The sequence below is a fragment of the Labrus bergylta genome, chromosome 15 (genome assembly GCF_963930695.1).
Source record: "Labrus bergylta chromosome 15, fLabBer1.1, whole genome shotgun sequence".
NCBI classification, from domain to species: domain Eukaryota; kingdom Metazoa; phylum Chordata; class Actinopteri; order Labriformes; family Labridae; genus Labrus; species Labrus bergylta.
The window spans coordinates 18,374,500-18,388,742 of NC_089209.1; the positions used below are offsets into that span (position 1 = coordinate 18,374,500).

The 14,243-nt window shown below is 42.2% G+C and overlaps 1 protein-coding gene across 1 annotated transcript; it reads left to right on the forward strand.

Moving 5' to 3' along the window:
- Window positions 1-891: 891 nt before the first annotated feature.
- bmp2b (bone morphogenetic protein 2b) lies at window positions 892-6,910 on the forward strand. The gene is made up of 3 exons (XM_020632426.3): window positions 892-1,324; window positions 2,255-2,622; window positions 5,644-6,910. The coding sequence occupies exons 2-3, from the start codon at window positions 2,268-2,270 to the stop codon at window positions 6,555-6,557; spliced, it is 1,269 nt and encodes a 422-aa protein (XP_020488082.2). The 5' UTR covers window positions 892-1,324; window positions 2,255-2,267; the 3' UTR covers window positions 6,558-6,910.
- The last annotated feature ends 7,333 nt before the right edge of the window (window positions 6,911-14,243 follow it).

A 14,243-nucleotide genomic window follows, 5' to 3' on the forward strand; every position in this document is an offset into this window, starting at 1 on the left:
ACTGCAGAGTACTGGAATGAAATGAAAAGATGAATTCATCCAGGAGGAAGCACGTATAAATCAGCCCTGGTGTCAGACACACATGTACAAACTCCCACCCACCCACACGCAGAAGGAGGATGTGATAGTCCCTCTGTTGTGTCTAATCCTCTAAAACCATAAAAGCAACACATTGGGATGCCATTATCTATTAGCCCTAATCCAAAAACCAAACATGTTTGATCGAGCGATGAACACCTTCATAATTATCTATGTCTGAAACTCAGCTAGCTTTGCTTTGTGTGGTTATATTTCAAGGAATATTACACAACCATTTGATGTTATTTAAAAACACAAGGCAAACAGACAACGGCTACAACTATAAAGGGAAAGTCACCCCCAAAAAATAAATGACTCAAAGCAACAGTGTTTTTTCATACTGTTGACTGTATAACTATTTTTATGGAGCGATTTCCAGGATATGTAAGGATGCAAGAGAGAAAAAATGTGCTGGTAAAAGACAAATATTATTTATTTGAAGTATTTATGCATGTGTTTCTAAAACACTCTTGGAACAATCGTCAGGAAGGATCTAGGGGGATGTTCAGCCTTTTGTCTAAATATTAGATTTAAGAGCTTACACATACTATATGTGTATAAACATGAATATTTAAGTCGTTTATAGTGTTCTGGACAGGGTTATTTTAAAACATAATCATTATTTGAAGATCCCTGTGACCAAATTGTATCCAAAGACCCACTAATGTGTGTTTGTTTCATTAGATGTAAAAAAAAAAAAGTTTGGAGCCTCCGGGTAAGAGGTCCTGCGGGAGGTGTTTTTAGTGGACAAATGATTGACAGCCCCTTGGTGACATCACTGTTCGACAAAAAGAGTCGCAGGGGGAAGAGAAGGCACCAATCAATTCAACCACTACGCTGTGGCGCACAGAGGAGAGGCGACGCGCTTCGAAAACTGAAGCAACACGGTCCAAAAGGAGCGACACTTGAGTGAGAAGAAGGAGCTCTGCTCAACTTTTCTCTCAGCGAACTGTTTTTCTTTTTGAAGATGTTCAACCAAGATGCTTTATACTTAGATCGCTCCTGCCTACGCGAACCCGCTTCCTCATAGACTTAACACACGTTTATTTTTTCCCTTTTTTTCCGTGCTGACCAAGACCTAACCCGATTTGCAGCTGGTGAGAATATGTGCGAGAGGCGATCGGCGAAGGGCATGGGCTGTCGTTGGTCCCCCAAGGAGAAGCAGCGTGGATTTAACAGGAATTAATGTGGAATTTATCGGAGCTCAAAGGTGGAACGACGACCGGACACAGCGCTTCCTCGTCAGGTAAAATTAACCAGTGGACTTTTAACACTTAAAACAAACACAAAAAAAAACCTTATCTTAAATCACGTCAACAGTGTTTAATAACTTCACTACGAGGAAAAAGTTTACTCAAGATGTAAAACAACTGTTACCCCACGTAGAGAGACTTCCAGGGTGTGTGCGTAAAAGTAAAAACGTTCCCATTTTTTGAACTTCAAAGAAAACTTATTTAAGGGACAAGTTCAGTTGAAAAATGTCATCACTTTAGAGGTCGTATTCCTCATATGTTGCTCACTTTTTGATGTTTGTTATGTCTTGTCCCGGGCTACATCTGGCTCTGTTACGCACGTCAGATCTAACACCTGCGAGCCTCTTGAAGTAACTCTATCCCTTATGATTATACATGACCGTCAAAGCCTCTGCAAATAGACGCTTGTAGCTCTGTCTGAATGCATCTCCTGTTGCTCTCTATTCTTACTTTTTTTCCCTGACAGCATTCTTTCATACTTCGTGGGATCTTTAAAGCCACGCAGACCTTCTTCCCTTTACATATCAACTCACCAAACACGATTTCTTATCTCTTCTAATTGGAGACTTTATGTCTGCAGTCTCCCCCACTACTTTCTTTGATTTCTTTACCGAGACATTCCCCCTTTTTTTTTTCTCTTTTTCCTCTCTCTCATACCTCCTGCACCTTGATATTTCCATGTTTCTGTTCATGTTAAGATCAACCCTGTGTTTCACGTAGACGCGCTATATTGCCTGGGGGGGCTGATATTCACAGCCGCCTTTTTTTTTTTTTGTTTCACTTCAAAGTGAAGAGGTGTCTTCTCCCCTCAATCACTCCTACTGTATGGGAGAATCCCACAGTTTGGGGAATGCTACAGTGAAGTCTACCTCATGTCAATACCTCAGCGCCAGTGTATTGACAGAAACCAACTTTCTCCACAGGGACTGACTGATCATGGTCGCCGTGGTCCGCTCTCTCATGGTACTGCTGCTCGCTCAGGTGTCGCTGGAAGGTGCTACGGGACTTATCCCCGAGGTCGGCCGGAGGAAGTACAGCGAATCCGGGAAGCAGACCCCACAGCAGTCGGAGAGCTTCCTCAACGAGTTTGAGCTTCGGCTACTCAACATGTTTGGACTGAGGCGCAGGCCAACCCCGAGCAAGCAAGCCGTGGTGCCACAGTACATGGTGGACCTTTACCGCATGCATTCTGCAAACGGAGACCACAGCACTAAACGGCCCAAGAGCATGGGGAAGCAAGCAGAGAGAGCCGCCAGCAAGGCCAACACGATTAGAAGCTTTCACCATGAAGGTATGTATTAGTGACATACCTTTACCTGTCAGCCAGAGAGCTGCTCAGCTCTCTCAGACAACCCAAACCTATATTTAAACATGACTCAGAGCGTCAGCACTGAACTTCAGAGTCTTCACTGTTTCATGGAGCGTTAGTCATTTACAGGTGACACGCGTCGGAGTTATTTGTAACGCTTCAATAAGTTCGAGAGCGCGTAAAATGCACTGACACAATTACAAACAAGCATCGCATGCACAATTAAATGAACTCTAATATATGAAATGATGCAACCTTTAACCAAACATTCCCCCGGCGCAGCTGCCACCGGCTTCAAAAACATCAAGGGGCGGTGGTATCCCTGGGGTAATTTGTTTCTTAATAATTGATGGTGTTTGCGTGGGCTCTGAAAACAGTTTTTCCAGACACGCACCACAGGAGCGGGATAAAGGGCGGTGTGCCTGTGCGCAGGTGATAGTCATCACCCTGTTACTTCAATAACACACGACATGACATTACGCTAACACGCATTACGACAAAGTCATCGTGTCAGACTGAATTCTGAGTCACTTTTAGCAGGACTGAAATTAAAGGGGGGGGGGGGGGGGGTGCTCTTATTCTTTCCAATTCAACCCTCTCTCCGTGCGCCATTACGCACGTTCCACCAACACCAAAATTGCTGGCTTAGTTTATATGCTCGATATTGAATTCAGCGTTTCAGTTCAATTGCAATTTTACTTTCTAGGCAGCTGCTCAGATGAATGAGGTTCACTCACTGGAGGTCTTAGATAAAGTGCATTCGTTTAAAGTTAATGATGAAGTGGCTTTAAAGTGTTGAAAATATCTAACAGGTGGAATTTATAACAAGTCTGATGTTCTTTTTGTAAATTCAGTTTACCTCTTGGCTGCTTGATGTACCTGAGCCTAATATTAACATGATTAATTTATGATAAAAATAACTTTTACTGGCAAATATATATAGCTATATATACTCTCTATCATTCAATTTTCCCAGACTTCCCCCGTTTTACTACATACACGTTACTGAGTCCATAGGGGCTCCACACAGACTCCTTATACAGAGTCTTGAGTGTTTGAGTGGGGAAGTTTCCACCAGGGCTGAGTCAGAGGGGTGGTTGAGTGGTTGCTTGGGTGCTCTCCAGAGGCCTGGTGCAATGACACCCAGTGGCTAAACTGACACACTACAAACAAGCCTGGCCTGGACAGCCAGGCTGTGTGAGTGCTCCCTGCCCATGGCAGGAAACCTCCGGACCAGCCAGCGCACACCTTGACACCACCGGCCATTACCGATGTGTTTAGACTGTGTTTACATATGCTCCCTTTGGCTCTTTCATCCTATGCTAACAGAGCTGCAGGGTTGTTAGTCTCCCCATGCCAAGAGACATGCAATTGCCGGCTGCTCTATATAATAAGCATGTATCTACAGATGTTAGCGCAATACATCAAAGCCAACAGCTCTAATCATTCATCACATCTGCCTGATGATATTAATTTCACTGGAATAATTAGTTCCCCTGCTATCAGTTTTCAAACAATTTCTCATGCCGAATAGAACATATCCACTATTACACAGGAAGTGGCTGCCAGAGACAGGTCCATGATGAATGACCCAACATTAGCCTTTATCTTTTGTTTTGGCATGCAGCGCAAAAAGAAATTAGGAATGTTGATACACTCATATCTGTGGTTCACACGTTTTTGACAAGCCTCGACTTGTTCACACACCCGGAGACAAACAGACGGAGAGAGTGAGAACACCACTGCAGAAAGAAACAGAAGGAGTGACAGAGAAGGAGAAATAAAGAAAAGAGGATTTGGGGCTAAGTGAACAGAGGGAGACAGGGATTTGGGAGCTGAGGAAGGAAAGAAAGAGAGGGATTGGGGACAGAGGAGAGGGAATGAGAGACAGGGGGCTTTCCCACATCAAATGAGTCGTGATAGGCCTAATTGAGGTCTTTGTGCCTCTGGAGGGAGGTTTAGGATGAGATGGTGGAATTTCCTAAATGCCTCCTTTGAAACAGCGCAGAGTTCAAAGTTTGTGTTTATTTTACCACACCAAACAGATGAAAAAGTGTGTCTATACATCAACGAAGATCTTTATAAAGGAAGAGTTCAAAGTGAGGCTGCCTGAAAGAAAATTACAGCCTTTAACAAGATTTTTGTCCTTTACTGCACACCATAAAGGGGAATACCAATCAGCTTAAGCATATAAATATGTATTTATTTCATAGGCACGGTGTCAGCTGTCTTTCAGAGAATAGGATCGTATTTCAAGACTGAGAGCTGTTTGCCAAAAATTATATAAGAAGATTTGCAGCTAGTCATTTGTGGTGTAGATTCTTTATGGTTTAGGTGTAAAAAGTATTCTCTGTTCTCGCTCGACTTTTTAACAGCTAATTAAAGAATTAGTCGGCATTTATGCTGACATCTAATTCCCAAATTTATCAACCTTTACATTTATTTCCCATTTGTTTTTTTGGATTGCTCTTTATCTTTGATGGTACTTCAATATTTGACTAAACTTCTTCCATGAGCACTTAAAAGTGGGACATTTGAGCAGCAGCCAATTCTCACAGGGTAAGTGTGTCATCTGAAGGCAGGCTGACTAGCATGTTTGATCTTATCAATAGATGGAAGTGTTCTGCTTTCATCTCCTGACATTTAACCAGGTAGATTTATGAGCTTGACACTAATGACAGTATTACATCACCATGACAAGTTACTGTTTCACTGAGTCATACATGCAAATTGTTGATACTTGTGTTATGTCTGTGTGACAATGGCCAACACCCACTCAATATAACCACGTGGCAGCTTGGCTGGCTGCACAGAAAGAAGGCTGCACGTTGTGTGCCTCTATTTGAGTGAGTGAGCCATGTGGGAAACCATCCTGCTCACAGTGGATCCATGAAGCCAGCAAGGATTTAATTAAATGTGTGATTTTTTTTTAATCTTGTACTGTGCATTAAGTTTTGGCATGCATTCCTCTCACACTGTTTGTCTCTGTGCTATCTTTTGTAGAGTCTATGGAGGCCCTGGCCAGGCTGAAAGGCACAACAACCCAGCAGTTCTTCTTCAACCTCACCACCATCCCTGATGAGGAGCTCATCACCTCTGCAGAGCTCCGTATCTACAGGGACCAGGTCATGGGAGCTGCAACCCCCCAAAACAGCTCCAGAAACAGCAGCAGCAGTAAACATGCTCCTTCTGGTGGCTTCCATCGCATCAACATTTATGAGATATTTGGAAATCCTGCTTCTCATAATAAGGAACCTCTGGCACGTTTGCTGGACACTCGGCTAGTGCAGGACTCTTTGAGCCGCTGGGAGAGCTTTGACGTAAGCCCCGCTGTGTCTAAGTGGACCTCTGGGAAAGGCCACAACCATGGCTTTATGGTAGAGGTGCATCATCCAGAGAAGGGTGAGATGGATGGCAAACATGCCCAGAGAAGTAGTAGACACGTTAGGGTGAGCAGGTCCCTGCATGAGGACCAGGACTCTTGGCCTCAGGCTCGGCCTCTGCTGGTGACGTATGGACATGACGGCCGCGGGGACTCGGTACTCCACACACGGGAAAAACGTCAGGCGGCACTCCGCAAACAGCGCAGGAAGCACCAGCACAAGGCCAGCTGCAAGAGACATGCTCTGTACGTGGACTTTAGTGATGTGGGGTGGAACGAGTGGATAGTGGCACCCCCTGGCTACCACGCCTTTTATTGCCATGGGGAATGTCCGTTCCCCCTAGCGGACCACCTTAATTCTACCAATCATGCCATAGTGCAGACCCTGGTCAACTCAGTCAACTCGAACATCCCCAGAGCCTGTTGTGTGCCCACAGACCTTAGCCCCATCTCCCTGCTGTACCTGGATGAATACGAGAAGGTCATCCTGAAAAACTACCAGGATATGGTGGTAGAGGGATGTGGCTGCCGGTGAGAAACTGAAAAGAGATAGTGGGCCAGAGAGACTGAAAGAGACATCAGAGGCTATTATTGACACCCGGTTTCCCAATGAAGACGTTTATTTATATGAAAGAAAGAGAACAGAGCTATTGTGGAAGAAGAAAAAAAAACTATATATGAATATATTTATGTCTACATAAAGTTGGGAAAAATAAATATTTTAATCAGAGGAATATTCCTTTTACTGGTTTCGTAAATGTATTTCTGATGTACATTTCAGATGGGTGCAATACCACATGAAGTATAATGCTCAGATTTTTATTTTGTATTTATTTCTATTATAACCACTTTATTTGTAAATAAATATTGTGTATTTATCGTGAAAAATGTAGTCGCTCCAATTTTCCAAGACCCACTAACATGAATCAGCCTTTGTTGATGAAGCGATGTCAAGGGCCGTCGTGTGTGGCTGGCTCGCAGGGGCTCGAATTCTGACAGAAATTAGCTGCAAAAACACAACCCATGACAAGAAGCTCAAACTATACACTGATTGCAAACCAAGCACTGAACTCTTTTGGTAAATGTAACTGGAAACCAACAACAATAGAAAAAGTGTAGAAAGGAAAATGACAGAGCAGGGTCAGGCTGCTGCTGGTGTAATGAACTGCAGGAGGGTGTAGGGTCACAGGACAGGAGTGACAAGTTACGAGCCCACATATGTGATAGACTCCCGTGGGAGGATTAGCAAAACACCAGAGCATGTTTTCTTGCATTACATGTCACTGCAAAGATCCCTGGGAAGGCCCTTCTACAAGCAGGCTCCCATGTTTTTTCTGCTTCCAACCATTATTAACCTAGGGTTAAAAAAAAAAAAAGAACCTGCAGGGCTTTGAAATAGGGTTTATTTATGGTGAGATTTAGAACTGAAAGAATGCAAACTGATACTTCTACAGGCGCTCAAGTATGGAAAGAGCCTACTGGCACTTTAATTAATAAAGACAAACAAACACACACCTGCTCCTGTCTACATACTGCACATGCTCAGACAGATTCACCTACACTTCAGAGTTTGGCTGCCTTTTCTTTTCAGCTCTGAGTCATAAGGTTTTGATGTTTTCCACACTGAATACAAAAAAAGGGTATCTTGTCAAAACTCTTCGGTGGTAGGAAATGAACTGCACCAAACACTGACCCAAAAATCGTCTAAGTAGTTTTTATCCACTGAAACACTAGAGAGATGAGTGGCAATCAAAACTATGTTATGATGCAGAAAGACAGCTGAAAGCTTGAACACCTGAGTCAATATCTTCATACTGCAATTACGGCTGTACTATCAAGACCAAACTGAATTGGATGAAACTGCGCGAGAAAGACGCAGATGAAAATTTATAGTGTTGCCACAATAGCAGATCAGATAATGAGAGGGAGTGGAGAAACAGAGAGTTTTGTGGAGTTTGACTGACTGAGATTTCTGCTGTGTTTGCATTAGAAAGGGTTTGGAGGGATCACAAGGCAGCACAAAATGCTCTAAATAGAATGTTTTTTTTATGTGAGCGCACATTGGGACCGTGGAATGTTGGTTTTCAATCTCAGACACATGCATATGCTTGCATGGAAAACCAACGTGGTTGTTTTTTCAATCGTCTATTCTAAGGGTTTCCTGGTGGGCTTTTTCTCTTCAAAAACAAATGTGCATTGAACAAAGATATGCTTGTTACTTATATAGGAAATGTAAATCAAAACATCTAGAAGGAGCCGGGATACTTTCTTCACGGGCAGTAAAAACATTGAAATGTCACATTTTTTCATCTGCCTTAGATCAGACCTGTTTACCCTTTCTTATCCTCTGAGGGTGTATTGCACCCGTCTACTCAAGATGATGCAACTATCAAATTATTTTTTACTCTCCTGACATGCACACAGAAACACACACACACACACACACACACACAGAAACACACACACACACACACACACACACAGGCACCTCCTACGCCCCTTCCACATTTCAGTTTGAATCTTCCGCATGTGTTATTTTATTCTACCTTGCATCTCCACCCCCCTTGGTCCCATCTGGAGTCCATTTCTCCTTTGTGGACCCCACCATACCACAGCCATGCACATGGGCTGCACATACCCCTGCCAGTAGCAGCACCATTTTAATGGACTTCAGGAGGAAGTCACTTCCATGGCACACTTAATGAACATTCGATAAAAATCAACACAAGAAGCCAAAACCCCAGAAAAGTTTTGGGGGATTTCTGATTTAAAAACTGTTATATTTAGTGGGTAGCCTTTATAGTTCAAGTCCATAAACCTTTCATTGGGTTGGGTTGAAATACTGCACACAGGGTGGGTGACACATGGGTAGAACTTCCGAAACTTCCCTCCTTCACCCCATCCCAGCTGAACCGGGTGCCAGTTTTTACTTTGAGTTGGCCACTGTTTCTCCTGCTTCTGGGGTGACTCATTCTCTGCGCCATGTTAGTATTAGACAGCTCCTCTGGGAGCACTCCTCAACTTCTCACTAAGAACAGGGGTTGGGGGTCAAAGTAATAAGGACCTATTATCTGTGCCATTACTGACTGACTTCCAGGCTCATCACGACGTCCAGGGCTAGAGACTTCCAGTGTGGTCAGCCACTGGTTGATATGGAAAACATGTTTTAGACATTGGATCACTTTATCCAGCTTATGCACAGAATGAACTACAAAACCATGAATTTTATGACACCAAAGAACTGCGAATGAGCAAAAGTTGAGTCAGTGTGATTCTTTGTATTCCACTATTTAGTTATTTAGTTATAGTAGCACAACTGTGAGAAATGTGTTCTTGGCAATACTCTCTTCACCTGCTACACAGACCTCTGCAGAGTCACTCGCTGAAAAACATATTTTCCCCTTCCTTCTCCATGAACATCTGGTAAATCTGTTAAAGGTGTCCTTCGCTGTCTTTGTTTACGCACAAATGCACAACAGAGTAGCCACACAACTGATGAGCATAACACTGGAAGCTGGGACTTACTAGCGTGGCAGGGCTTGTACGTTTCTGTTTGGTGTGCAGCAAACCACACCGAAACTATCTGCAACTCCAAACAACCCAAATCATAAGGTTATAAAATCAGATTTCCAGATTTCTGGCTGGCAATCCAGAATTGGAAAGTATGCTGTGTGTTGTGTATCTTTGATGAAACAGGGCTCAGTCATATTGGGAGCTCTCAGTTGGCTCTGTACCAAAGTGGGACACGAAAAAGTTTAAGAACTAAGGAGGGACAGTGGCCACTTAAGAGCCATTTCCAACTCCGACTTTTTTTTCTTCATGTGCTGCACACACTAATTTTAGAGGTGGTGCACATGGTGTTTTTTCTCTGTATTCTGAGAAGAGCTAGTGAGATGACGTCCAGCATAGCTAAGACTGTGGCATCTGTGCTGCAGCTCTGAACACATCAAACAGACGGCCATCCACAGATTCAGGAGCTGAGAAAATATGGAAATGACTTTTCCAGAATCACTGCATAGATGACAGTACTTCTACATACACAATTTTAACTTTTGATCATTCATTATACATATATCTGCATGTACAACCACATATGTGTGAGGAATTTCTGTGGGCACATTTGCCGCAAATACGCAAGTTTTGATTTAAACCTCCTTTGGGATACTCTTGTTTTCTGTTGATATTGGTGCACCCTGTGGACTATTCCCTTATTTTGTTCTGTTAATGCTTAAGTAGACAAAAAACATCCTGCCGTCTCTCAACAGTCAAATGTATTACACATTGTGAATATTTGCTGCGGCAAATGCAAAAAAAGAGTGTTTCTTCATAGCGTCAGAAATGTTTTTGACACTTACTCCACGGCAGCGGTTACAAGCATTAAAGACAACTATTTAGAAATAGTCAATTGCTGTTGATGATCTCATTTGGTTTTATAGGTCATATAGAGACAGTATTTATTTCAGTTGTTGTAAAAACTCCTCACAGGAGCTTTAACAAAATGTGGTTTTACATTCAGAGTATAAAAGCTGGAAAAGACAGGCATATAATTGAAAACTTTGCTAACTTGCTCCTTAAATATCCTCTGCTGCTGCTACCATTACTGTAAGAGCTAATCATCCATGCAATCTTAGTGAGGTTGGCCTGAAATGACATGCTGAAGTCATTACCTCTGGCAGAGACCCAGTGGAAGAGACCATTATATAGCCTTACACTCACAGCAGAATAATCCTGCAGCTAAACTTTGGTAGAGTTATGCATATGCTGCAGTCATGTCTGCCATCATGATATGAGAATAAGTCAATGCAACCGAAGAGGATGGACAAGACCTTAAGCTTAACACTTGTTAATTGATGGGCAATAGGGTACAGATCAGGAGAAGTGATCACAAGAGATGCACATGTCTCATGTAAGGAATTTGTGAAATACACACATTTCTCTGATCGTCGGACAAGATAGACAGTACCCTCTCTTTTCTTTTTGAACTCACTGATTTGATGACAGTTAATGATAGGGAAAGGAGGCAATAAAAAGAGAAAAAAAATCCCCTTCCCTTCATTTTCAAATGTTATTCCCTGATCAAATGGTATCGGACTTCTGGAAGTGGACCTTGCATTTCAGAGGATACAGGAAGGGCCTCCATATGGACCACATATGGGCTTCTAAAACATGCTTGAGGATGGAATTGCCTCTAGACACTGATCTAAGGTCAGTGTAGTGTTTACTCCTCTGATGGTTACAGTCTAGGGGGATGGTGGACCTGACTGATCCTGGAACCTTGCTGAAGGGCGTCTCCTACACCCTCAGCTTGAAAGGGGTTGTGCGGTTATGGGAGCGGCCTCCATCTTTGTAGCAGGAAGTGAAGAGATCAATCAAATAGAGCTACATGACATCCCTCAGCATGCCTGTTAAATAAATGTCAATCTCAGGCATAGTAAATCTCATGCATTACTACACGTACAACAATACAGCAATGTTCTCAATCTGAGTTGGCTTGAAAAGAAAGCTTGGAATACATCTGTTATATGACATATAATAGTGGAAAGCTGAGAGTGAACAATGCCAAATAGCTACATTATAAAGCAGAACACATTCACACTCTCACTCTTAATCTACACAGGCAAACACATAGTAATATCTTTTGATCTCTTTATTTTTCTTTATCCAATTTGATGCTAAAGATAAGAATGAAATGTTCATGCAGTCTCTATAAGCAAATATGCCGAACGATTTGTGGGCACTGCCATGACTGCAGAGGCAACTGCTGCTGTCTTTTGACTGCGACAGCAGCATGGATAGTTGGATTACAAACGTCAGACAGCTGCTGATGAAGGAACATTAATCAGACGATCTTTACAATATCTAGATCTTCAATTTTAGACACTGTTTAACAACCTGATTACATAATGGAGATTGTTTTTTTATTAAACTCAACCATTTGCCACATATTGCTGATGAAGTGCTGTTTTCCACGATGTAAGTTAGCTTTATCAATTGCATTTAATCATCAAAGACTATTTCCATTGCAAAATACACTTTTATAGATATTAATTTATTAAGTGCATATTTTCTTCTTTTTTTTTCCTAATGCTGCTGGTCTGTAATGGTTACATTATGCAGCTCTTACCTGATTATACTCGCTAGCACAAAAACGTGATACAAGATTGAACAACTAAATAGCATCTACAGAACACTCAGGGAGGGCAAAAATATCATTATCATCATTATAATATTCTCATCTTGATCCACCTCTGAAGAATATCTTAGTCCTCTGCATGGTTTATTGTGCATTCCCCATTTTCTTCTAAAGTTAAACTTTGTTATAACTGTTTCCCCACTTTCTGATGTCTTTTACATTGTTGTAAAAAGTAAAGTTACATAGAAAGTACTGTTCAAAGGAGAAAGTTGTTCACTTCTTAGGAAATTTCACATTAATACATGCAGATGTTGTAGGGAGACACCACCGCAGTAATAGCAGTTTGTCAACATACGGTTTCCCTGGACTCATCTATAGGTTAGCTTAGTCTTAATGTAATACAATGCCTCATACCTTCTTCCATCTGGTGGTTGCAATAAAGATAAAAAAGGTAATAAAGGTTTGACTTCTTAGTCAACAGCTAGTATGTCTTCGTTCTATTTTCATTTCTGGTCTGAAATGATTTGTATAAAGGTAGGCGGTTTTAAAAAACAACCCCACAAAGCTGTTTTGGATGCCCCTCAGTTTTCCAGGCAAACAGCAAACCAACAGGTGTTGCAGTGTTGGAAGCGGGGCAAGCAAACTCGTTATATAGCTCATTCTACCCAACCTAAAAAGCCTCGTAATTTTTCTAATAAGCTCTACGACCAGAAATGTGGTAAAACTAGGATTAATAGAGATCATTTTGTAAAATAGAGAGAGGTTAGAATGAAGAAAGATTTCAAGTAGGATGCAGAGCTGGCTAAACACTGAAGCTACCGTGTCTGTGACACTGCAACCCAGTTGCGCATCGGCTCTAGGGACGAGAGTTACACTTTTCTAGTCCTCTGACTAGATAGAGCACTTTTACAAAGCCGGTCCCACTTACCAATTCACACCCATTCACTCACATAGCAGCAGGAGAAACTTGGGGTTAAGTGTCTTGCCCAAGGACACATTGCATATGTGGCTACAAGCGCTAGAGATCGAACTCCTGACATTCCGGTTGAGAGAAGACCCCCTCAACATAGTTAAATATTGCGCCTATAAGACTACATAAACCTCTTCATGGTTTAGGATAACAGAATGCTAACACCAACATCACTATCACAAGCTGCAAAATGTTGATGCGGCACCTTGAGGAGCTCCAGGCTCGGTCGGAACCCAGTCCACCCAGCATCAGTTGATCCCCAGCTATGAAAGGAGACCTGTGATGGAGTTTGGAGCCTTGCTTGGTGGTCTATGAGAACAAGCTGGTGCTGAACCTTTTGTACTTAGAGCAGATTACCAGGAGGCTGCTTCCAGATGCAGTGCACCAGGGAAAACAGACCTCTTTCCCTGGGTGGTATGGGACAAATCCATTCCCCACACTTTTCTCATTAGCGTAATAAGCTTTGTATAAACCACTGGTCCGCCATTGCAAGGACACACGCACTATCTCCTCCATCCATCTATCAATCCATGCATTCAATAAATCTGACAAATATTTCTGCCCTGAGGCAATGCAGATTCAAAATGCTCAGATAAGATGCTGATTAACACTAGTGATTTTTCATTTAATGGGCTGAGTAGGAATTGTTTAAAGAATACCTCAAAATTAAGATGATATACAACAATTTTGAAGTTTCATATTTAGTTGATCAGATGCTGCTAAAATGCAGGTAAAAAAAAGAAGGAAAATATTCAACTGTAAAAAGAGAGCAAATAAAATATTATTTTTTATTCGTCTATTATTCCAAAACTAATTTGACAGTTGTAGATTTTTTTTTTTTTTTGCAAGCCCATCAGTTATTTTTAGAGGATAGTCCATCAACCTGACTGCATGGAGAGATGAGAGTAGCCTCTTTTTTGTAAAAACCCAAGGACCCCAGCCATTTCAGAGCTTTGAATCGTAACTCACTCTCTTTCCCTCCTCTCTCCCACAGCCTGTCAGCGACATGGCAAAATCTGCCTCACCAAGCTTCCTGTGACTCACTTCCTGTCCCGGCCCTGCACCTGCACTCCACTAGGTGATGTCATGGCAGGTTTCCTCTTAAAGCTGCACTACTG